This window comes from Serinus canaria, chromosome 1A (assembly GCF_022539315.1).
Source record: "Serinus canaria isolate serCan28SL12 chromosome 1A, serCan2020, whole genome shotgun sequence".
NCBI lineage: Eukaryota > Metazoa > Chordata > Aves > Passeriformes > Fringillidae > Serinus > Serinus canaria.
The window spans coordinates 34,389,997-34,413,447 of record NC_066314.1 but is presented as its reverse complement, the minus strand read 5'-3'; the positions used below and the strand labels follow the sequence as shown (position 1 = coordinate 34,413,447).

Here is a 23,451-nt window from a genome sequence, read left to right as displayed (position 1 = left end):
TGCAGTGGTCATGTAAAAGGTTGAAAGGACCAAATTGGCCTTTTGAGTGTATAATGTCACATTAAAATCACGGTCATGTTGTTTGCAAGTTTGATATTCTGATAGAATAATTTTGCAGCTCAAGAAGATTCCATAAACTCTCAAGTAACACCAGATTCGCCTTGTGAATGTTTTCATGGAGAAGCAGCTTCTATTTCACTTGTGGATACACAGATCTAAAGCCTAATGATGTATGAAATAGTGGTACAAGAATCCACTCTAATCCTCTAAAGTGACTCTCTTTACTCAAGAAATTTTGGTCTGTGGATTGTAAATTTAAAACAGCAAGTATTTAATCCTGTAGAGCAGAACTAAAATAGGTCATCCAAGATGATGGAAAATACAGTCATATATGCACTTCATAAGTCATGTATACACAAGCATGGAAACGCACACAGTGGGGATATTTGTGCTATTTTGGTAGAATGGAAAGAAAGAAAAAGCTGATAACACAATTATCAGCTCTGAACTACAGATAAATTTTCCAGTGCAAAACTGCGATTACAGATGTTAGTAGGCACAAGTATGCATATTTGCTTCATATTAATATTTACAATTTGTTGGGGTTTTTCCAAGATTTAATATGTGTATATATATATATATATATATGTATATATACATACATTAAACAGCACGTAAAACCATACAACTAGTCAGCATGCTGCTGACATTGTAAAGCTGGGATATGCACCTGTCAGTCCTTTCATGTTATATTCTTTGTTTTCTCAATAAAACTATTTCTTTGATTAAGAATTGATGTATGGCAAAAGATGGTAGGATTTTGTCTTTCCCAATTACAAGTAAGATACATTTTAAGTTCTCAAATCTCCAAATGTCTGTGCACCTGTATAACTATATTTCAATGAATGACTAGGTCTAGTTAAAAACAGTAGTATATTAATAGATCCCAAATTGCAGTTAAATTTATAAATTTCAATTCAGAATTGAAATACAGATTTGAGATACTGGTCTAGAGAGCCATGGAAAACAATTTTGCAATTACCCCTCTTTCAACTATGTCTTCTAAAACAGACATAAATTCCATTTTCAGAATCTTTGTCTACAAAAATATTGCAGTGCTATATTATGTTACTATCCAATCCAAGCCTCCTGTACTGAGAGAACTATAGGTAAATAATTTTTTGTTAGAAAATCCATTAGATGTTTGAATGAAAAGAAGATAGAATTTTATCTTCCGAGACACAGACTGTTAGAGTGGTTTTTCATTGTAATATGTAACTCTCTAAATGCCAGAAGCATACCCAGGCCGTGTGTTCACTCCTGTAAATTTCAAGTTATTTGGGACAAATTTGATTTATTTGCCATCTGTAGGAATAATGCATGACATACCTCTAACTATAGGCTGTATAATCCTATCAACTGTAATCATGTAGTGGTTATGATCATCATTTCAAAGACAGAGTACAAGAAAAAAATAAATAGCCGTATTTTAAAGATGCACTAAGTTGCGTGTCATGCCAAAGAAACTGATATTTGTGCTTAGTAAAGACAGTGAAATCAACCCTCTTTACTTAATCTTCAGAAGAGTCCTTATGAAGTAGGTTACTGTTTTGTGAAGAGGGAAAGCTAGGAAAAAATATGATAGGAAGATAAGTGAGACTAGCAGGAATTCCCCATTACTAAGTCCTGGGCTCATTTTCCCAGCTGTGTTTGTTTTCTCCTGCATAAGGCAGGTGTGTTTCTGTGCTTACAGGCTGTATCTGGGAGTCATGTCATTGGAGTTTGACATAGCCATATCTATAAATTGGATTTGCAGCAGTTGTGCAAAGAAAGCATATCCTCTTCCCCAAAAGTGAAAATGGAGTTGCAATATAATTCAAAGACCATTAAGTCTCTGGAAGATGCCTTTGTAGACCAGGGAACGTTAATTTGTATAGTGTCAAATGGTATAAAAATATCTAGATGAAAATATTTTATTTCTGTGATATATGGGTGTTGTATCGTTGCCAACAGAGACTTGTATAACAATGTAAATGGTTTTTTAAGTATTTGTTTCCATCCAGGGCTCTTTCAGCCCAGGCACTTCCCAGTCTCATTGTTCCTTTGTTCTAGCGGATGTACAAAGCACTGAGTGTTTTGTTTTCTGGGCCAGATAGATTAGATAAAGTCTGAATTTCTGAACTTCACCTTCTAGGCACGCAACTTTCTTCTTTGCTCATGCACCTTAGAAGACAGATTATCCAGGACAGTAAAAGCGCTTCTGAAAATGCAGATATCTTGTTTTGTCAAATTTGGCAAATTATACAGATGACAATGGTGATTACTTTTGCAGGACTAAAAAACAGTCGACCTTGACCTAAGTTAGTCAGAAAGAGGGTTAAACTTCTTGATAGTTATCATGACTGTTCTCTCAATGTCAGTCAAATTAAAACTTTTTCAGCTGGCTGTGCATCTGACCATATATAGTGCTGGAATTTATTTCTGACTTCCAAAGTCTGACCTTTTGGATTAGAACAATTGCCTTCAAGGAATAAGATTATACCCCCACTATTCACTTTTGCCAACATAATAGTCTTTAGTGGCTTAGTATATATTATAGGTGGAGCTGGTAGTCAAGCCTATTGTTAAGATTTCCTGACACTTCTCATTAAAACCTCATGTTTCAGTTGCTGTAACTGGGGGAAGTTTTAACTATTTGGCCTGAAGTTTGATGTGCTTGGTCTTTGAATTGATTTGTAACATTACTTTCTTCTTTTTCAGATTTAAGCAGACTTAGTTTGGCCTTTAAGAAAGCAGTCAAGAAAAGATAGTTAATTTTATTGACTGATATTGTAAATCAATTTGTTTAATTTTCATCTGTTTTTCTGAAGAGCACTAACATCTCTGTGGTCCAAAGGAAGAATTTGAATCTAAGCAGAGACATAGGTTCAAAGGGACACAGTGCTTTCAGAGCCACAGAAAGATTGAGGTTGGAGGGGACCTCTGGAGGTCATCTGGTCCAAGCACCCAGCTCAAGCAGGGCCACCTGAATTTGGTTGCCCAGGACCATATCCAGTCAGTCTTTGGATGTTTCCGAGGAAGGAGATACTTCCTTGACATTCCTAATGTATTTGATTGACAAAGTGTACCACCAAAAGTTGGCACTACTCTGTTCTCAGCAGAGCTTTGTAGGAAGTGATTAAACCTACCACATCATCCAGAATTTGAAGAAAAAGCAGCTTAAAGGCTGCTAAGGCCCTCCTATTTATGTATTTGTAGGTGGGAGGTAGGTTCAACTTCATCCTTGAAGGCTTTACATTGCATTTTTAAATTATGTGATTGACATTTTTTGTCTTCTTTGTTCAGAGAACCCAGCAGCAATGACTATTGGAAAAATAGTCTTGTTCTTCTGTGTTTGAGGTGCTGTTCATACAAAGACCACAGTTCTCAGCCTGGATGCACCTTACACTTCTGGTCTGATGCTAGGAAAGAGTAGCACAGAGTGTACTCTTGTGGTAGGCAAATTTATTCCTAAATTGTTGGGAAAGTTTAACATCCCAACTTACGAAGGCTTGATTTCACTGCTTTGGGTTGTTTCATGATATCTTCTTAATAAGCATCTTAATAACCTTATTGGGGGACATAAACGTCAATATCTTAGTAAATCAACATGGAATAGATTTTGTGTGGTTTGCATGAAGTCTTGTGAGTGATGAAATGCACCTGAATAAAATCAACCAGATTCTTCAGGTTCGGTCAGTTTATCTTTCCTTTAGAGTGTATCTTATTTCACAGGTGATTTTACTGGAGAGCTTCTTAATAAACAACATAATGAATGTTGAGCATTTCAGAGAAGTGATCCCAATATTAGTTCCTTAAGGTATATCCTATGTACTGTTTTTGGGGTTTTTTTAAATTGTTATGAACAGAACTACAACAGAGCAGAAGCATGTTCTATCAGAATCTGTTTGAAGTTGTTGAAGCTAATACTAAAAACAAAAGATCATTGCCCTTAAAATTGTGCAAATGCTCATGTCCTTGACTGATAAAGTGTTTCGGGTGAGTGCTGGGAAATGAAAGCTGTTGCTGCCATCTATAAAGCTACATTACACTGAGGCACTGAGTATAATTTGCTGGGTTTACGTGTTTGCTGTTTCTTACTAAAGTTGTTCCAGTTTTGCTATCAGCAGATTTCCAAGCTTGCAATATACATCCCCAGTGGAAGTGTTTTGCTACGTGTATGTCTGTGTGAGTGAGTGTGTACAAATACATAAAAGTAATATTTCTGAATTCTTCAAGACTCTCTTGTAGACTGGCTTCAATGTACAGTGTTTATAAATAGAAGGAAAAAGCTTTTTGAAAAGTTTTGGCAGCATGATGATGATAGAGAGTTTTGGAAGATATCTTGTGCTGCTGTGTAAAATTTCAGACAATCCCAAAGCAAGAAATGGTTTATGTTTTCTGGTTTTTTTTTCCTAACTGCAGATCCCTTGCCACCATCTCATTTGGAAATTAATAAGGAAAAAACTACGCTCACAAGCTTGCAGGTTCAATGGAATCCTTCCTCGGGAAAGGTTGACATGTATAACCTAGTATTACTTGATCGTGATAATAAAAAGATACAGGAAGTCTCCATACCAGGAAGAATTTCAAAAACAGAAAATACATTTTCCAATCTCATTCCTGGGAATAAATACAACATAATCCTCAGTGCTGTTGCTGGAAATAAGACTACCCGAGAACTTCACATTAGTGGATCCACTGGTAGGACTTCTTTTCCTGTAATTCATCTAAGCAAAACCACTTACAGTATTCTGTACTTCTGCAATTTGAAATTAACAAATCGGTATAATTTTTCTACATGGCTATATACATATATATTTATTTATGAAGTATCTATTGATTATAAGTAGAAATAAGATATGAATCTCTGACTGACATAAAGAATTGTTTGCTAAGAATAGAGTCTCATTTTTGTTGTGTATTTGGGGTTGGGTTTTCAGTAACCCTAAAGAAACCCAACATATTCCAACAGTTAATCTATTCAAAATTGCTGAAATGATGGAGATAACCATTAGGCCTTAAGCATGTGTCCTTTTTATACCAACAGTTCCATCTCCTGTGAAAAATATTCAGGTCAGTGTCAAGACAGACACTATCCATGTTTCATGGTCTTCTGGCTCTGGACATGTGGATCATTACAGGCTGCTGTTGCTGGATAATCATGTACCAGTTCAAGAGATTCGCCAGGAAGGTTCCCTGACCTCCTACACCTTTTTAGGACTTGAAGCAGGCCACCTGTATAACCTCTCTATCATAAGCCAGGCTGCAGGATTGGAGAGCAGCAATTTTCAAACAATCAGGACAGGTATGATTTCAGAATTCATCACAACAAAACAAGAAGCTAAGGCCATAACCTAATAGCATTATAGGACATATTTCAGAATAATATGTAATTCATGTTCCAAGTTAGAGACACCATAAGCTTGTTTAATTCCCTAAGTTACCACTGCAACAAACTTAGAGGCTGAAATGAAAGTAGAAAAAGTGTAAAAGGGAAGTGGAAAAAAATATAAAGTAGGTGAAGAATTGTAAAATTAAATGGTGGTTTGAGTTGTCTGGGGTTTTTGTTTGCCTAGTTGGTTGGTTTCATACGGGTTTTTCAGGATTGTCGGGATTTTTTTCTTTTCACAAAGAAATACTGATTCAAAGAATTAGAGTTATAGAATTTTTTTTTTCAGGAACATTTTTCAGGCTGGAGTTCTGTGGTCATAGAGATAAAGATAAGATGACATTCTACTAGAGTCCAATGGTTAAAACACTTATGTTGGGAAAAAAGGTGTCATGCCTTCATTCTCCTTAATCTCTGGGAAGAATAAGATGCAATTTCTTCTACAGAAATCTTATCAAATGTGGTGGTTTTGCATGGGAGGCATTTAGGGAAATGATTTATGGAAGGGAAGTGATTTAGGGAAGTGTTCAGGCAAAATCATTCATACTCTGGCTCATAAAACTATTCAAAACCAAAACTTAACTCTGGGAGTTTGGGAGGCAGCAGGTGTTATATGTTTTGTGGTGGATATATTTTATTCTTATTTTCTTTTTTTAGCCCCAGCTGAAGTCTTAGATTTGATGGTGACTACCGATGGCAGCTTAGATGCTTTAAAAGTTAAGTGGAGAAGACCTTCAGGAAACCTCAATTTCTATAATATCACTCTATCTCATCTTGGATCAGTTAAAGAAGTCAAAACTGTGCAGCCACCAGTCACAGAGACACAGTTTGACAAGCTAACTCCAGGACGTCTTTATCAGGTTACTGCCCGCACAATCAGTGGCGAACTGTTCACCGATCGGATGGCAACAGGCAGGACATGTAAGTCTTCTGCTTCAGGAAGAACATTGTAACTAATTTTTGCCCACACTGGCCTTGTAGCAAATCATTGTAAGAGACAAAATTATTTGGATTCCAGGCAAAATGAGATTAAGAGCACAATACTGTTTCAGGAATACCCCCTACTGACTTTGTGGCAACAGTTAATCTGACGGCCAAAAGTAGCTCCAGCATATCTTGGGAGCAGGCGACAGTCGTGAATTTTTGTTGGACCTTATAGTTGAGTGAGTTACAAAACTGTTGCATACTACTGCACTTCTGACCAACTTTGTTGTCTTGAATTCAACTCAGCATACTACATAAACTGAGTTACATTATGGGGAAGTGTGCATGTAGTCAAATTATTAACAGTCTTTAAAGTAATTTTGCTAGGTCTAGTCTTATTCCTACTTCCAGACACAAATCTACAAACCGGAAGAGATTACGTCTCAGATTTCTCTACTATAAACAGCATGGATTAACAAAGGCATGTGGCAGCTGAGATAGAGCTGAGTTATGAGTTCTTTATCTTCTTTCAGAAGTAATAATTTTCTTTCAGGTATCTTTTGTATGAGTTCTGAACCTGAAAAATCCTTCATCGTTCTCCCACAGCATTACTGGCCCTAGAGGTGTGGCATCTCTTCCACACCAGCCTAGCCTGAGCAAAAAAAGATGGTTAAAAAAAAAAAAGTCAAACTCAGTAAAGAATGCATACATGAATTTCTAGTAGACTCAGAGCCAAAAGGGAGAAAATGAGTGTGTATGAAAGCAGACTATTTGTTTTAGTAAATATCTATTGTCTACAATTAAACATCTCATGCGAAATTCACATCCTTGACATACCTGGCTCATACCCCATTCTCAGTGCAGGCTGGAAGAGAAGTCTTTCGTGTCCAGCAAGTACAAAGCTGGACTGGTTTATATGCATGTCTGTTTTGTTTGTTTGGCCTACCATTAAAGTCCTTTAAGATTACCATTTCAATCTAAAGGGAGAACTTCAGGCCCTCACTCAGCAGCACTGATCCCCAGCTTCGTGATCTAGACCCAGTGCTTTCAAAGTTGGGGATTACAAGTCCTATTTCCAAGGATGCTGATCATAAACAATTCCTTCCTTTACCACAGACATCAAGAGCTTTGAAAACAGTCATTTCAGCAGAAGCTGAAGTAGTAAAGAAGATGAAGGAGTAAAGAAGCTGAAGGAGTAAAGATAAATTTGTAAATCCAGACTGTCAGGTCTACAGATGCTGAAGGGATTGGACTCTTAGGGTCCCTCTGCAATTCACAGAGAGAGCCAGATGCCCAAGAACATAATACACATTGCTGTGTTTTGAGAGGGTGCAGCAGAACCAGCCAAAAAATGTTGTAGTAAGAAATATGGACATCTCAGAGACTGAAACTTTGTGCCATTAGGGTATAATAATGTCCAGTCAGCCTGACAAGGCTGAACTTTATCTGTTATGATGTAAGTTCATCTGTGCTTCCTAACAATACACTGTGTGCTTTTATCCACTCACTCAGAAATTGAAACACATTTCCCATATTCACTGGCATGTGGGAGTTCTAGGGCTGATAGTCAGCAAAGCCCATGGGAAGTGAAACTGGTGAGTATTTTGTGATGCTGCTAAAGAGGTTTCAGTCCTCTGCTACGAGTTGATCCTACTGATCAATTAAATATTAACTAAGCTAGATGAAGCATAAGAACATAATACTAGCCTTGTAGTTATCAGCTAATACTTGTGGATGGTCTCAGGGCTCCAACACTGATCTCTGAGTATCTTAATATGAAGCTTAAAGGTATCCTGCCCTAAGGGTCTGCATCTGTCCTCTAGTCTCTGATTGGTCTGGCTAATATTTAATTATTCCTTGAAAATCAGAATAGCTTCAGTGGTCCAGTGTGCCCTGCAGGAGTACACAGTTAGGCAGGAGAAGGTTAGGCTTGTAAATTCAGGATCCTTGACGTACAGGACAGGATAGAGTGGATGCTTTAATAGACCACTGTCTTGATCTCAGTGCCTTTTACAGCTGGGAGGAATTAGGGCATACAAGGTGGAAGAAGCTGTTTCTGTGAAAGAAGCCATTAGGCTTTGCATTTCCGCTGCTGGTACCAGAATTGGGCTGATATAGAGATTGAAGTTTGAACCCTAGCGGTGAAAAATAGATAAGGCAGTTTCTAAGTGAGCTTAAGTGCAGGAAACAACAGGGAACCTGACTGAAAACTGCAAGGAGCATCCAAGAACTGTACAGGGGTGCCCTAAGATGGGTTGCCCATTTCTGATGTCAGAAACCAGCAGGAAAATAAGTGAGTAGTTTTTGTGGGGAAGAGTAAAAATTGTCTTTAAAATGAAAGCCAACCTTTGCAGCAAGATAACTCATATTGCTCTAGCTAGTCCAAGCACTGGTACAATAGCTGTGCTGTGAGACAGGTTGTGCCAGTACATTTACATCTCACCAGAAATAACCCACTTCAGAATTGCTTTTTCTCTTTCTCCAGTTCCCCAGAAAGTTTCGGAGCTGCAGGTGGGAGCTGGGGGCTGGCCGCGGTCTCTGCGAGTGACCTGGGTGCCCCCTGCGGGAGACTGGGAGAGGTACCACCTGCTCCTGTGGAACCGCTCAGCCCTGGTGCTCAACACCACCCTCGAGAAGGACAGCACCGAGTACCTCATCCGTGATGCTGGCCTCATCCCAGGGAGGGAGTACGGCGTGGAAGTCATTGTGGAGAGTGGCGATTTGCAGAGCAAGACAAGTTGCACGGGAAGAACAGGTCAGCATGCTTGTCCAGGAGCTGTGAAAGTGCAAAGCGTTCAGCTCTGTGAACAATGGAAGAGTACTTGGGAATCCACAAGTTAATGTCACAATTAATACAGTAAAAAGGAGCTCCCTTTGTAAACTACAGAGATAATTTTAGCAGTTCTGCGGAAATTTTTGGGATTACTTTTGTAGTAAGTGTTTTGTTAGTGAAAGCTGTGGGAACTATATCACAATTCTGTCATGACTCAGGTGTTAGATTACATGTTCATTTCACTGCTATATTTTGTAGCTGATTGTAGGGCACCCTATAAAGATCTTAAAGAAAGCACTATAGGCCTTCTTGTATTGTTCATCAGTATGTTTCTTTGCCAGTCTGTGTAAAGAATATTAACCATATGGCAAAGGTGTATCTTAGTGTGGTTGTCCTTTAACATCCCAGTTCTTGGTTTGGTGCTTCATAAAGAAAATGGGTTAGTCTGTTCCAGTCTTTGTTTCCAAAGGAAATCCATATACACTGCAGGGACATGAGTGGAATTCTTTTGCAGTGTGTTAGTCAGAGCCACATCTGATTTGCTTCAAACTTAAAAAATAATTTTTATATAATTGTTAGAATTTCTGCTCAGGGAATGCAGAATAAGTGCAATTCAGAGGAAAGGAAAAGGAAGACTTGGAGTAGGAATAAAAGGCAAGGCTTAACTGAAAAATGTGAGATAGGACAGTGCCAGTCTACTTTATCCTCACCCTTCCTGGGGCCTGCCTTTTCTACTATACTCTCACCTGTCATTCCCTGAGGACTTAATTTTGTTAATTTGCACAACAGCAAGACCACTAGAAGCTACAGAACTGATACTTTCTCTGACTTTTAGCAAACTTGATCAGAGCAAGATATATTCTCATCTTCCTTACTTTGACATACGTTGCAAGTAATTTAACTTTATGCTGTTACTTTTATTTGACTCAGCTAAATGATGAATAGTTGGACCCAATGATTTTAGAGGTCTTTTCCAACCTAAGTGATTCTATGATTCTGTGATTAGAACAAGGTCCATTTAATAATAACCAGCAGTGGGTGTATCATGACTGTGTTTGACCCACAGTGAGGTGCATAATGTGTTTGTTATGAAGTGTAGATACTAGGCCTTGTTGTGACTCAGTTTTCTCTTACATTAACCCACAGACTTGGAAAGTGAGTTGTATTTCAATGTGACAGGGACAAAATCAGATCAGGGACTATATTAGGCAAGACATGCTTGCTGGGTATGCAGGCACACACACACATGAACACACAGAGAAATTCACTGATTGGATTCTTTCTTTTATGCCCCAGTAAGTTTGAAGTGTCTCTCAGCCTGACTTAGATATAAATCAATGCAAAATCAATGTCACTCTGACCCTATAATTTGCATCCTTGTTTGTTAGAAGTACATTGTTGTAGATCTGATTTATGGTTCAAATATCTTATATCCCTGTTCAGCACCCAGAGTTCGAGAGGAAGTTTGCTGACTTCCCTGCATTTCCATTTGTACTAAAATATATATCCTGCTGTAAGTTTAAACCTAAGCATTACCACCATAGTGTGTTGCTGAAGTCTGCTGCTAATAGTCCTTTACTGGAGGAGAGGCACAAATACTAGATTTGTAAGAATGGCTTCCTAGAAAAAGGTAAAGAATCTCCTCTTGATTGCAGATACTCTTTTGCTGTCACATTTTTGTCTTAAAGAACACATTTCTCACAACAGCTTGAGATAGGGCATGTGTGCTTACTACATAGTTCTGTTCTTGTTGTGATATCTGTGTGCTTTTCCAGCTCCAGAGCCTGTTCTCCAGCTCCGTGTAAAGCATGCCAATGAATCTTCACTTAGTGTCATGTGGATGACCCCTGCTGCAGAATGGGACAGCTATGTGGTTTCCCTTGAAGTCAGTGAGCTCCCTATTGTAAAGAAAGGACTTGCAAAAGAAGCTAAGGAATTCACTTTCACTGACTTGATACCTGGAAGGAAATATACAGCAACCATCACTACCATTAGTGGGACTTTAAGCAACTGGACTTCGGTAGAAGGAAGAACAGGTATCATCTTGTCAAACTGTTTTAATCTTTACTTCTGTCAACCATTAACAATTTTTTTTTTTTTGCTTTGTAGTGAACTTAATTAACTCGGTGTCTAAATCTCCAGAGTCTTGATCTTATGTTTGTTTCCTCAGTACAAATGTTACATGTCTGAGTCTCTCATTTCTGACTGTCAGGTTATCTTGCTGTATTTATTTAAGATTATTGGGAAATAGGTGTGTAATTCCTGGCAAAACAGTTTTCTGACATATTATGTCATATCTAATCAATCTGCATTAGCACAAGATTCCATATAAGAAGAACCATTTTCATTGTGTATTTTCAGGAAGGTCACTTCCTTGATGCAAAACATTCATCATCTGGGAAAAAGAGAAACATCACCACACAGGACAATGTTACTTTAGGGGGAACATTCCAAGATTGACAGACACAAGGTCACATATGCGACCTTGAAGATGTGTTTTGAATCTTTTTGCTCTTCTGATTCCAGAATATGTGTTTGTTATTGAGGATGATGACTGTGTCACAGGGAAGGTCCCATTCTCACCCCCTGCAGCGTGCTGATTTTGTGCACATGTGCAAGTTTTAAACCATACAGGTTGCTTTACTTTGCTGTTAAGCACTGACTTAAACATTCTCCAGTGCAAGCAAAGTTTTAAAATGTAGCTCTGGCTTGCACAGCACAGGGAAAAACAAGCTGCTTGTGTTTGAATCGAAACATGCCTAGAGTTGATGGTGGTCCTTACTTAAATTTTTTTAACTCCTTCCAAGGCCTGAGAAGTTTAGCTTATACTTGATTTCCCTGTTATGTTATTAGATAGCTGGAATTTCACTTCCATCTGACTTATACCCCTTCAGCTTTGTACCTAACTTTCTAGCTTGTGCTAATGATTACTAAACCAGTACTATGTGTGCAAAAAGGTTGATGAAAAACAAGAGCAGAAGAGTGCATTCACATTTTATAGAGTCTTCTTTATTTCAGTTGTGCTTGATCATGTAGAAAGAAATCTTTAGAAGTAATTGTATTTCTTTGCTTTGACCAAATATTGTCAAACCAAATTAAAAAAAAGAGGATTTTGGATAAAATTTGAGCTACATATTACATTCCTTTGTTATTTCTTTGTCCTTTTGGGTCTTGCTAAGTTCATGAGCTTATGCTTAGATAAATGTTATGTTTGTTTAGCAGTTCATCTTTTGATGTTATAAAAGTTGGTATCCTGTAGATCTTCTTACATAAAAAGTTAAACCATAACCATGAATTTTAGTTATCCCCAAAATTAAAGGGTCTGACACAGCATAGCTGACTGTGCCTGAGGTATTCTTCAAACGAGTTTGCCATTTATTAGAAATGAACGATTGGGAATGGGAGAGGAAAAGGAAAATTAAAGTCACAGACTATTTTTGAAGTAGTCATCAAAAACCCTGAATGATTTCCTAAATTGATGGCTTTTATTTAATGGTATTTATAAAATGTCATCTCTTTCAGTTCCCTGATCTTGAATCATTTTCATTTGACTGAGAAAAGTTGTGCTAAAGGCTGAAAGACCTTTCTGTTCTTCAGTTAATTTCCCATAGACCACATCCCAGACAGGAAGCAGTCCCCAGTTAAAGTATTTTTAGTCCTGTTGAGTCTGGCTGCAAATTGGAATGTTCTTTTGATGCACTTCCTCAGTGTGACTAAACTTGTGTTCTTTGGGGGATTCTGTTTTGTTTTATTTTGTTTCTCTTCAGTAACAGTATGACAATTTCCTTTTCAGTGCCAGCCCAAGTGACAGGTCTGACTGTGTCAAATCAAGGATCAACCAACAGCTTGTTCACCAACTGGACAAGAGCACTGGGAGATGTAGACTCATATCAAGTGCTACTGATTCATGAAAATGTTGTCATTAAAAATGAAACTGTTCCCAGTGAAACAAATAGATATCACTTCTATCCCCTGAAACCTGGAGGACTTTATTCAGTTGTTGTCACCACTGTCAGTGGAGGGATATCTTCAAGGCAAACAATTGCAGAGGAAAGAACAGGTGAAAAGGAAAACACTCCAGCCTGCTTTTTGATAGTTGAATTTATCTAAGAGAATGGTCTTGTGTTTAAGCCACTGCACTGAGAATTCAGAAAAATGTGCGTTTCATCTGTGTAGCTCCATATGTGCACACTGTCTGTCCAAATTTGTGTAAATATAGCTTTAGAGAGCTAACTGCTGTAACTACAGTGGGAACTCTACAGCAGGATCACTCTGTAATGAAGACAAAAATATGCCCTGAGAGTAATGAACAACTATCTGGGCAAATCACTCCTTGGAAGGGACTTTCTTGTTCCACTGGCTATGTGGTGGTGGTGGTGTAGTATGATTGCTCCCTACTTATGTGTGCCAAGAACCTGCCTGAAGGTAGTAGAGTGAATTTGTGTCTCAGTTTCTCACAACCCGTTCTTTTAATCCAGCATCAAAGAATGTCCACCAGGGCTAATTAGTTATTATGAGGTCCTTCTGTACTTCATAGAATGAGTTTTACTGTTGCATCAAAATCTTTAGGTTTAAAGAGTCATGAAATGTAATACTAGTTCTGTGGATGTTTAGAGGAAAAATTTGGTGACATGGTGCAATGTTACCATTATGTGAATTTGGCAAAGGCCAGGCATTCTGCAGTTTTCTCCAATGTTCTCCTTGAAAACCACTATTTTCAGGTGAAAAGGCAAAACAAGCCTGAAAAAAAATGAAGAATAATACTAAAAGGCTTAGAGTAGTGTATGTTGTAAAATCATCGGGGGGGGAGGGGGTTGACTCTAACAGCTGTTGGCCAGCCCCTCTGCTGAGATAAGTAAGTTCAGTGCAGCAGAGTCCAGTAAAAATTTGGAAGTTTGCTATGAGTAGGTTCTGCCCCTGAAAAAATTGAGTTTTGTACCTGAGAGATGATAGTTCTGGCAATGCAGAGCCTTTGAGCTCACCTTGCTGGCTTGAAAAACAAGTGGCATTCATGTTTTGTCCACTAGGCGGCAGAGAACCCCCTGGAAATGAAACATTCAGCTGTGAGCCTCAGCCCCTTACCAGCCTCGCCAGTTATTGTCGTTACTGAGGAATGGCAATTTGAGAGGATAACTCAGCTTCTAGGATTTTAGAATCCTGCTGCTATCAGGCCACCAAGAACAATCTCCTTCACTGTATTTAAAAAAGGAGATGAATGTTGCTTAGAGACAGTGAGTGCAGAATTTCTCAGGAGTCCCAGACTGCTTATTTTGCAGAGGATGGCATTACAGGGGTACTCACAGCAATAAGAATTGGCTAGTAAATGCTTTTTTTAAATTTTTTCTCTTTATTGCGCAGTTCCTTCCAGTGTGACTGGAGTAACAGTAAATAACTCAGGTCGGAGTGACTACCTCAGTGTTTCTTGGCTGCCAGCTTCTGGAGATGTAGACAGTTATTTGGTAACACTCTCTCATGATGAAAAGGTTGTTCAGACTCTCACCATTTCCAAATCATTCAGTGAATGCTCCTTCAGCAGCCTTACTCCTGGGACGCTTTACGATGTGATGATAACCACAAAGAGTGGAAAGTATGAAAACTATTCCCTCAGCCAGGAACGAACAGGTAAAGAGGCTCTGGGCAAGTACAGTCACTGTAACCATTGTTATGTTGGTAATGGCTAATGGCAATGATTTATCAATATCTGACCAAACTGGGATGGATGGCTTGGGGTTGGAGGATCAAGCCATAAAATTACAGCTTTATAGACCTAGTTTTATTCTTATACCCCCGTTGCTCCTTTATTTCATGCAAAAATACTTTAGCATGAATGAAAGTAATGTCAGTCCTTATGAGTCAACAGAAATATGTGTCAGTTTTGGCTCAAATGTGTTGTCTTGCCCTTAAAGCCTCTACATGGCCCTTCAAGTATATCCTACAGAGCATCTCCTCAGAAAGTTACTCAGGCTCTGAAAGAACAGAAAAAGACAGGCTAATTAGTAATATATGAGTGAAGTGTCACAATAATGAGAAAACCCATGTCAATTGATTTTGGTAATGTAACATATGTCTGTGGTTTTGGTAATGCAATTTTCAAGGATATTATAACAGGAATAGAGAAATCTCAGAAAATGATGGCAGTAATGATGGAGAACCTTTTAAAACTTTCTCAAAAATGGAAAAAACAGAGACTTTACACTTGGTAGACCACTAGAACAAAAGAAAGATTGTAAGGGGTGTTAAAATAAAGAGTATCAAGTTAGTGTAATTTTAGTCTACTCATTATCTAAGTGAAAATCCAAGGAACAGCTACAAAAGGACGAGAACCAAATTTTGGATCAGTGTTTGTCTGTGGAATTCACTACTCTTACAAAAACAGAGCAAGTTCCATAAGACCAAAAATTAGAAAGGCAAACCATTGTATTGTCATAAGATGTAAAGCAGCCTGTAAAGTGCAGATGCTACTTTATTGCTTAAATCTACATTGTTGTCTTTTTGCAACTTCTTCACAAAACTCTGGTAACTACCACAAATATAACTCTCTGCCACAACTCTGGTTACTTCAGGAAGTTTCTGCTTTTTTTTTTTTATTTCAGTCCCTTCAAGTGTCCAGGGACTTACTGTCAGCAATTCAGCCAGAAGTGACTACTTGAAGGTGTCCTGGTTACATGCATCTGGATATTTTGATAATTATGAAGTGATCATCAGGAACAACAATGATTTCATCCAAACAAAAAGTGTTCCAAAGGATGAAAATGAATGTGTGTTCACCAGTCTGGTCCCAGGGAGGCAGTACAGTGTCACGGTCAGCACAAGGAGTGGGAAATATGAAACTAGTGAAAGAGTCTATGGCAGAACAAGTAAGTAAGCACTCTGGAAACATTCTGAGACAACCCAGGGTATTATTTTTTATTTACCATACTCAGGAACAAAAATCTCGTATGATTTTTAACATAGAATGTTGACTCTGACTGTTTGAATGTGTATTATTTCAAATATAGAAAGCAGTATTTAGTTTATTACCGATGTTTAAGTTACAAACAAGCAAAAAGTGAGAGACCACTTTTTGCTTGTTTGTAACTTAAACATCGGTAGTTACAAACTGCATCACTGTGCAGTTGAATTGGAAAGCAAATCTTGAAAAATTGAAAGCCAAAAAAACAGTTGTACTGTTTTCCACATGAGTTAAGTATTTATCATTAAATTGTGCTAGAATGTGCTAAACAGTTTTTTCTGGTCATGGAAATATATAGGACAGAAGATAGACTAGACCTCAGTCTATTCGAACTATCCCAAGCACTGGAATTGGAGAGCATGGGGCAAGAGTTATAAGATGGCTAGTTGGGAGCCAGGAGGGATTTGGGTGCAATTTTCACCTGGCACTGTATGTTAGTTAAGGAGCCATGCTGAGAAACTCAGTTTATTAACAAAGATGTAGCAAGGGGCAAAAATAACTCACCTGTGTCTGGCACAGGTTGGAAACTGCATTGTGGTGCTGCATCACACAGATGAATTGCCTCTACTTGGCACTAGCTCAGCCCTCTTTTTTCTGTCTTTGTTGTATATGCAAATCTTACTCAGTTTTTGTTGGCTAGATGAACTCCCTGCAGGCTCCATTATTATTTATTTATTATTTTTATGCTGATAAATTTTGGGCATCTGTTCTGAAATGGGACATTCCAGTGCTAGATGAGGAGTAAAGTACCCAAATAAGTGCAATCTACTGCTTTCTCAAGGGAACTGCATGACTGTAGCTCAGAAGCATGACTTCAGAGCTGCTAGCTTTTTGCTGTGATCTGTTAGTAAGTACTGAGAAGTTTCCCATCTTTCTTCTCACTTCTTCAGTGCCAGAGTCAGTGAAGGAACTGACCCTTAGTAACAGAAGCACAGAAGATCTGCAGGTAACTTGGTCAAAGGCTGAGGGGGATGTTGATAAGTATGAGATTCAGCTCCTCTTCAATGATATGAAGATCTTCCCACCCATTTTCCTTGGGAACACCATTGAGGAGTATTGGTTCACAGCTCTGACTCCAGGCCGTCTATACAAAATTCTTGTTTTGACCATCAGTGGAGATGCACAGAGGGCTACTTTCATAGAAGGCCTGACAAGTAAGAAATAATGTGGTATTTAAAATGTGTTTAGGCTTTTCTAGAATGAACCGCTCAAAATCAAGGGTGAGCCATAATTGTATTCAAGCTTATGTAACACTGGCTCAGAGACAGCAGATCTTGTTGAAAATCACACTAGTACTTAGCCATCACCCGTGCTTAATAAAAAAGTGTCACATTTACTAATACTTGATTGTTGGCAAACAATCTGATTTGTATTGAGATGCCAGCATTCAGGTTTCTGTTATTCCCATGCATGCCAGTTGTTTGCTTAGTGTCTCTAGTTAAATCACTTACTTATTTTGCACCTCTGTTTACCTACCTGTAGTGAATGACTGAGATAATGATGGAAAAATGGCTAACTGACTGAGGGTACCTAAAGAGATTTAATTTTTTGAGGTGTTTTTAAGGCATCCTATGGACAAGAGGGAGATTACACATAGAATTGTGTAATCCCACACAAATGTTTACAATATTACTTGTGTTTACCCATGAATGACATTACTTGTACCTGTAAATGATCTTTCTGTTTTGAATCATTTTTTGTGGCCATAAAATAGGTAGAAATTAGGAAGCCTGAGTCAAACAGGAAATTTGTGAGCAGGTGCCTTTTTGTTCCCTGTTTTTTTTCCAGTTCCAAGCAAGGTCCGAAACATTCATGTGTCACCTAATGGCATGACAAACAGTCTGAAAGTGAGCTGGACCCCTGGAGGTGGAGATGTTGATTCCTACACAGTGACTATATTTCAACAAAACCATCAACTTGATTCTCAGAGTGTCTCCAAACACATCTCTGAGCACATGTTTCACAAGTTGGAAGCTGGGGAGCAGTACCGGGTGGTGGTGCAATCTAACAGTGGCACTTTGCACAACAGCTTAGCAGCTTTTGGGAGAACAAGTATGTTTTTCTTGAGACAATGAGAAAGTTGCATTATATCTTCCCAGAGACTGATCTTTGTTTGATAATGTTCAATAATGTTTATGAATGTACCATAGGGCATGGGAACATTCACACTCATGGGAACTTTTTATCTCAAAGCATGAGTCATGGTGTTGGCATGGGTCTGTTTAATACCAGTGAGATGTGTCATTTCAGTAGCTTTACCTGGGTGAATGTGCATGGAATTCTAGTCCAGCCCAGTGTCTTCCTTCATAGGATGAATGCAGTTCCATCCCTCTCATTTCCTATGCCTGTACCCATCTGACACATACATCCACTCCATGTAGGCAAGTATTGTGTTCTAGCATAGCCTATTGCATGGTCAAGGCTTGTTAGACAACATATTGCCCCAGTGTCCAGGGTATCAGAACATACAAAACAATGCAATACCTTGTTTTTAATGTATCTTCACTCTTTAGCACCTACATTTGTTATCTATGGCCTTGACTTCTGTGCAGCAGCTGCTAGCTAACATTTTGTATTCTAGGCTACTATTTTGCACCAATTTACCACTCCTTTATTTTTCATTTTCCTTTTTTAACTATTTCATTCAGTTCATTTCACTCTCATCTCTTCATGATAGTCTATATATATCTGTTGCTTCTCCATGCCCAGTACAGATATTCATGATGCTCTGTAACTTCATCTGTTTGTATTTATGTCTAGGAATTAGTTGTTTGCATAAACATATGCACAGACATTTCCCACATACAGAGTTCTGTTCTGTTAATTACTTTATTCAGAGTTGTGTATTGAATGGTCTGTATTTCACCTGGTAATATTCTGCCTTTAATTGTTGCTTCCAGTTCCAGCCTCTGTCCAGGAATTATTAGCCCATCATGCTTACAGCAGTCATTCCTTGTTAGTCACCTGGCAGAAAGCTCCTGGTGTAGCCGAAAGATACGACATTCTGCTCTTGAACGAGCAAGGAATCCTCCTGAGTAACAAATCAGAGCCAGCTACTGCCAAACAACACAAATTCGAAGATTTACTAGCTGGCAAGAAGTATAAAATACAAGTTTTGACAGTCAGTGGTGGACTCTTCAGTAAGCGTGCAGAAACTGTTGGCCGAACAGGTAATTGGAACATCTTGGTTTACTTATGTTTCCCTCAGTCAGATATCATTAAATACATGAACCATCTGTATATTTTGATTCTACAAAGATTCTAGTAAGGTACAGACTCTGGATGTTTATGCATCATTTTCCCTTTGTATGTGAATCTGAACTTTATTGTTGTAATAATGTGACCATGGTTCATAGTAAGGATATTAAACCAAAATGCTGAATGCTTCCCTCTGTCTTTTGTGGAAATACCTGAATGCTTTATGGTCATCAAGTTTTTAATTCACAGTCTCAAGGTTCTTAGTGTAGGATTTGATGTGAATACACACTTCTAAACTCAAGGCCAAGTCTTGCTTGCAGTCTTTACTGATTTATAACTTCTTGTAGAAGCTAATGGACAGTTATCTGTGAGCACAGGCTAGAGAATCAGGCTTTCAGGGAAATAAAAATACTGTATTGGAGAGACTCAATGACATTTCATAAATGCTTTCCTCTTCTTTCTGACAGTTGCTGTTGATATTACTTAACTACTTGTGGCTTAATTGAAATGTGTTACAGCCATGAGTTTATTAAAGGTTCAGCTTAGTGGCTAGACTCTGATATTTACTCTTACATTCTTTTCAGTTCCAGCAGCTGTTACAAATTTGAAAGTCACAGAGAACACCACTGACCGACTGTCCTTCAGCTGGACCACCTCTCAAGGGGAACTTGATTCCTATGACATCTTCCTATACAATCCAGACAAGTCCCTTCATGACAGGATTTCAGGAGAGCAGCATCTCCAACAGTGTTCGTTCCAGAACCTGCGTCAAGGCAGGATGTATCGAATGGTGATTGTTACACACAGTGGAGACCTCACTAACGAGTCATCTGTCTATGGAAGAACAGGCAAGAACATCTAAGAAAACTATCTGTCTCCAGTGTGGGGCTCATGTGGGACGCCAGTGAGCTGGTCTGAGTCTGATGCTCATACTAGATTAGAGCAACTATCAGAAGTATCATAATCGGCTCTAATATGTAAAAAGCATTAGATATATAAAAATATAAATTCTGAATGATGTAGGTACAGCAGGAAAAATGAAGTGAAGAACCCTACAACAGTTCCCAGGAGCTCATGTCAGAGGAAAGGCATCCCAGTGTACGCTCCCTAAGCAGGAAAATGGCAAAAAAGCAATATTGGCCTGAGTGGAAAAAGTAGAAAGGCAAAGCAAGTAGGGTTAATGGGATAGCCAGTCTACCAGTGAAATAAAACTTGTTTCCCATGGGAAGCTCTGGCCGCAGCTCTGTGTTTGTTCAGCCATATGTGGGAAGCAGAGTTTTCTAAGCAGCTCTAGCAGCTGTGGCATTCTGTGAAACCTTTCTTTATTCCCCTGCGGCACCATATAGGAACCCATCTGTGGGACTACGTCTGCACAGTGGTGCAATTTTTCAGCTACCTCAGAAATGGGTGTTTCCAAACACTGGGTAGGAAAAAGCTGCTAAACATTTGCAAAACTATCCTTTGTAAACATTGCAACCTCTTTTGGTAACAGTGGCAGTTCAAAATAATAAAGGAAGCTACTGAGATATGCTTTATGCTTTTCAGCTGGCTGTGGTGGCTGTCTAGTTTATAAAATGACTGTCATTACAGGACAAATATGAGGTCTGCTTGACCCTTTTGCTTCTTCTCACCCAATGGATGTTCTACAAAAAGTAATATTCCTTCCTCCTTTTTTTCAGTACCAGCCCCAGTTGTTGGTCTCAAGGCGTCCAACAGAAACATGACGGACAGTCTGTGGTTCACTTGGGGTCCAGCAGCAGGAGATGTTGACTTCTATGAGCTGAATCTTTACAACCCAAATGGGACACAGAAAGAAACTGAGCAAAGGAAAGACCTGGAAGAGTGGCATTTCCAGGGGCTCATTCCTGGCAGAAAGTATACTTTGGTTGTGGTGACTCACAGTGGTGAGCTGACCAACACAGCAAATGCTGAAGGAAGAACAGGTATGGGATTTATTTTTAGGCCCATCTGTTTGAATTCATTAGTTCACAACTATGCAACAGGCTTGTGAGATTGTTATAAGATTCACTGAAGGTATAAAGATGAAGGATAACCTTAAGAGCATTAAAACAATGGAATGTGAAAGAAAAGCAGTCAGCACTGTTTTTCTTTCAAAGGCTCAGGAATATGTTATGACTGTGAAAGTCACCATCATCAGCACAGGTGCAGTAACTGGCTGTGTGTACAAGATAATAAAAACTACTTTGTGATGCATGAAGAAAATAATCCATGTTTCATTTTATTTGTCTTGTGTAAAAATTTGTTAAGAATCTCTTTTTCTTCTCTCCTTTTTTCCCCCCTTTCTGCATAGCACCCAGCCCTCCTAGCACTGTGTCATTTACTGATGTTGCAAACACTTCTTTATCAATCACTTGGCTGGGTCCTCCAGACTGGACAGACTATGATGATTTTGAGGTGCAGTGGCTTCCAAAGGATCCCCTCACAGTATTCAATCCCTACAGCAGCAGCAAATCTAAAGTACGCATCATCTATGGCCTGCGACCAGGGAGACTCTATGAGTTCAGTGTCAGAACTGTCAGTGGTGACAGCTGGAAGACATACAGTCAGTCACAGTCTGCAAGTGTGAGAACAAGTAAGTAAAAATTTCCCTTGCATCCTAACACTCAGCTGAAGAAAATGCAAAACTGTAAATTATTACCAATTCCTTATGCAATCAGTAATTTCCATTAATAAACTCGCGAATGACAGTGATGAATTCAGCTAGATTCTAAGTTCTTGCTGTGTGCAAGGTCAGCTGTTTAAAGAATGATAGTGGACATACATTTATAATCTTCACATCCAGAGTCAAGCTGTTTGGTTCCAGAGCCTGAATCAATCAGTTACAGGAGTAAAATAAGGCTGAATATTTAAACTTCTCTGATGGTAGTATATTGAAATAATCATGTTTCTGAATGATAAGGAAGGATGAAAGAAGCTGTGCTTTACTAGATTTGAAACTAGAATCAGTGTTTCACTGCTCTGCATTTCTGCCAATGTCTGTGAATCTGTTTCATCTCTAGCTGTCTCTAGCTACTTCAGTAAAAGGCTGATTTGAAATTGTAAAAATAACTGATTCACGGCAAATCCTCATGTTATTTGGGGTGGGATTCAGCTCTAAATTGACATCTATGTTTAGTAAGCTATATACTCTTTAATACAGCAAGATAATTTAAATTTCACCTGTACTTAATCACTTAAATGTAGATGCCTGCCATTTGAGACTGAAATCCTGTCTTTGTTACATGTTACATGATATAAATGGTGCTCCCATATTACATGGATGAAGCATATTTCTATGTTATGTTTTAGTAATATGGACACATCACATGCTACCCAGGAAACCAGATCAGTGATGAGATGACAGTATCAATATTGACTGATATAAGTGACCACATGAAGCCTCCAAATAAGTTGTAACAACTTTCTAGAAATTAATTTATTTGTGGTGTTGCTGTTCATGTTAAGACTTCATCAAGTAGGATTGAAGTATTTTCCTTGTTTTCACAATAATTACTGGAGCTTCACAATGCTAATGGGGCGGATGTCACTACATCTGATTTCAGATGGCTAAAATGAGTTAGACAGCCTTACACAATAATCATGCAGCACACATTTGCAGGATAACTGGGACTTCTGACTCCCAGCGTCCTGTTCTGATCTGATGGTTGACACAGAATCTAGGAGGTGTAGTGTGAGCAGAGAGTGTATGACACCTGTTCCTTTTCCCACTGAGTTTCAACTTCTCAACATTTCTCTAGAGCCAGACAAGATACAAAGCCTTCACTGTCGGCCCCAAACCTCTACTGCCATCGCGTGTTCCTGGACTCCTCCTGATTCTGACTTTGATGGGTATAGCGTTGAGTGCAAGAAGATGGACACCCGTGAAGTGGAATTTTCTAAAAGGATAGAAAAAGACAAATCTCTACTTAATATTATGACCCTTGTTCCCCACAAGCGATACCTGGTGTCCATCAAGGTGCATTCTGCAGACATGACGAGTGAAGTGGTTGAAGACAGCACCATCACAATGATTGATCGTAAGTGCAATTCAGAGTTGCCCTGAAGACAGGCATTGAGCAGCAATAAGCAATTGCTCGTGTTACTTAGACAGTAAAAGGAGTTCTGAACTCCACAATTGCCAATATGTGGAGTGGTGGCCAAAGTAGACTGAAC

At 38.8% G+C, this 23,451-nt stretch overlaps 1 protein-coding gene across 4 annotated transcripts in view; it reads left to right on the top strand.

Annotated features, from left to right (window-relative positions):
• Positions 1 to 23,451, top strand: part of PTPRB (protein tyrosine phosphatase receptor type B) — a 62,500-nt gene that overhangs the window by 18,265 nt on the left and 20,784 nt on the right. For 3 of the 4 annotated variants that reach the window (XM_018910164.3, XM_050985869.1, XM_030237880.2), the window contains 15 exons: positions 4,465 to 4,743; positions 5,090 to 5,347; positions 6,089 to 6,352; positions 8,841 to 9,110; positions 10,904 to 11,164; positions 12,922 to 13,188; positions 14,487 to 14,750; positions 15,722 to 15,985; positions 16,971 to 17,234; positions 17,869 to 18,132; positions 18,981 to 19,250; positions 19,863 to 20,126; positions 20,958 to 21,221; positions 21,590 to 21,871; positions 23,037 to 23,315. In XM_018910164.3, coding sequence (XP_018765709.2) covers positions 4,465 to 4,743; positions 5,090 to 5,347; positions 6,089 to 6,352; positions 8,841 to 9,110; positions 10,904 to 11,164; positions 12,922 to 13,188; positions 14,487 to 14,750; positions 15,722 to 15,985; positions 16,971 to 17,234; positions 17,869 to 18,132; positions 18,981 to 19,250; positions 19,863 to 20,126; positions 20,958 to 21,221; positions 21,590 to 21,871; positions 23,037 to 23,315 — 4,014 coding nt within the window. The remainder of the gene's footprint in view (positions 1 to 4,464; positions 4,744 to 5,089; positions 5,348 to 6,088; positions 6,353 to 8,840; positions 9,111 to 10,903; positions 11,165 to 12,921; positions 13,189 to 14,486; positions 14,751 to 15,721; positions 15,986 to 16,970; positions 17,235 to 17,868; positions 18,133 to 18,980; positions 19,251 to 19,862; positions 20,127 to 20,957; positions 21,222 to 21,589; positions 21,872 to 23,036; positions 23,316 to 23,451) is intronic. The other variant, XM_050985880.1, reaches the window with a different exon arrangement.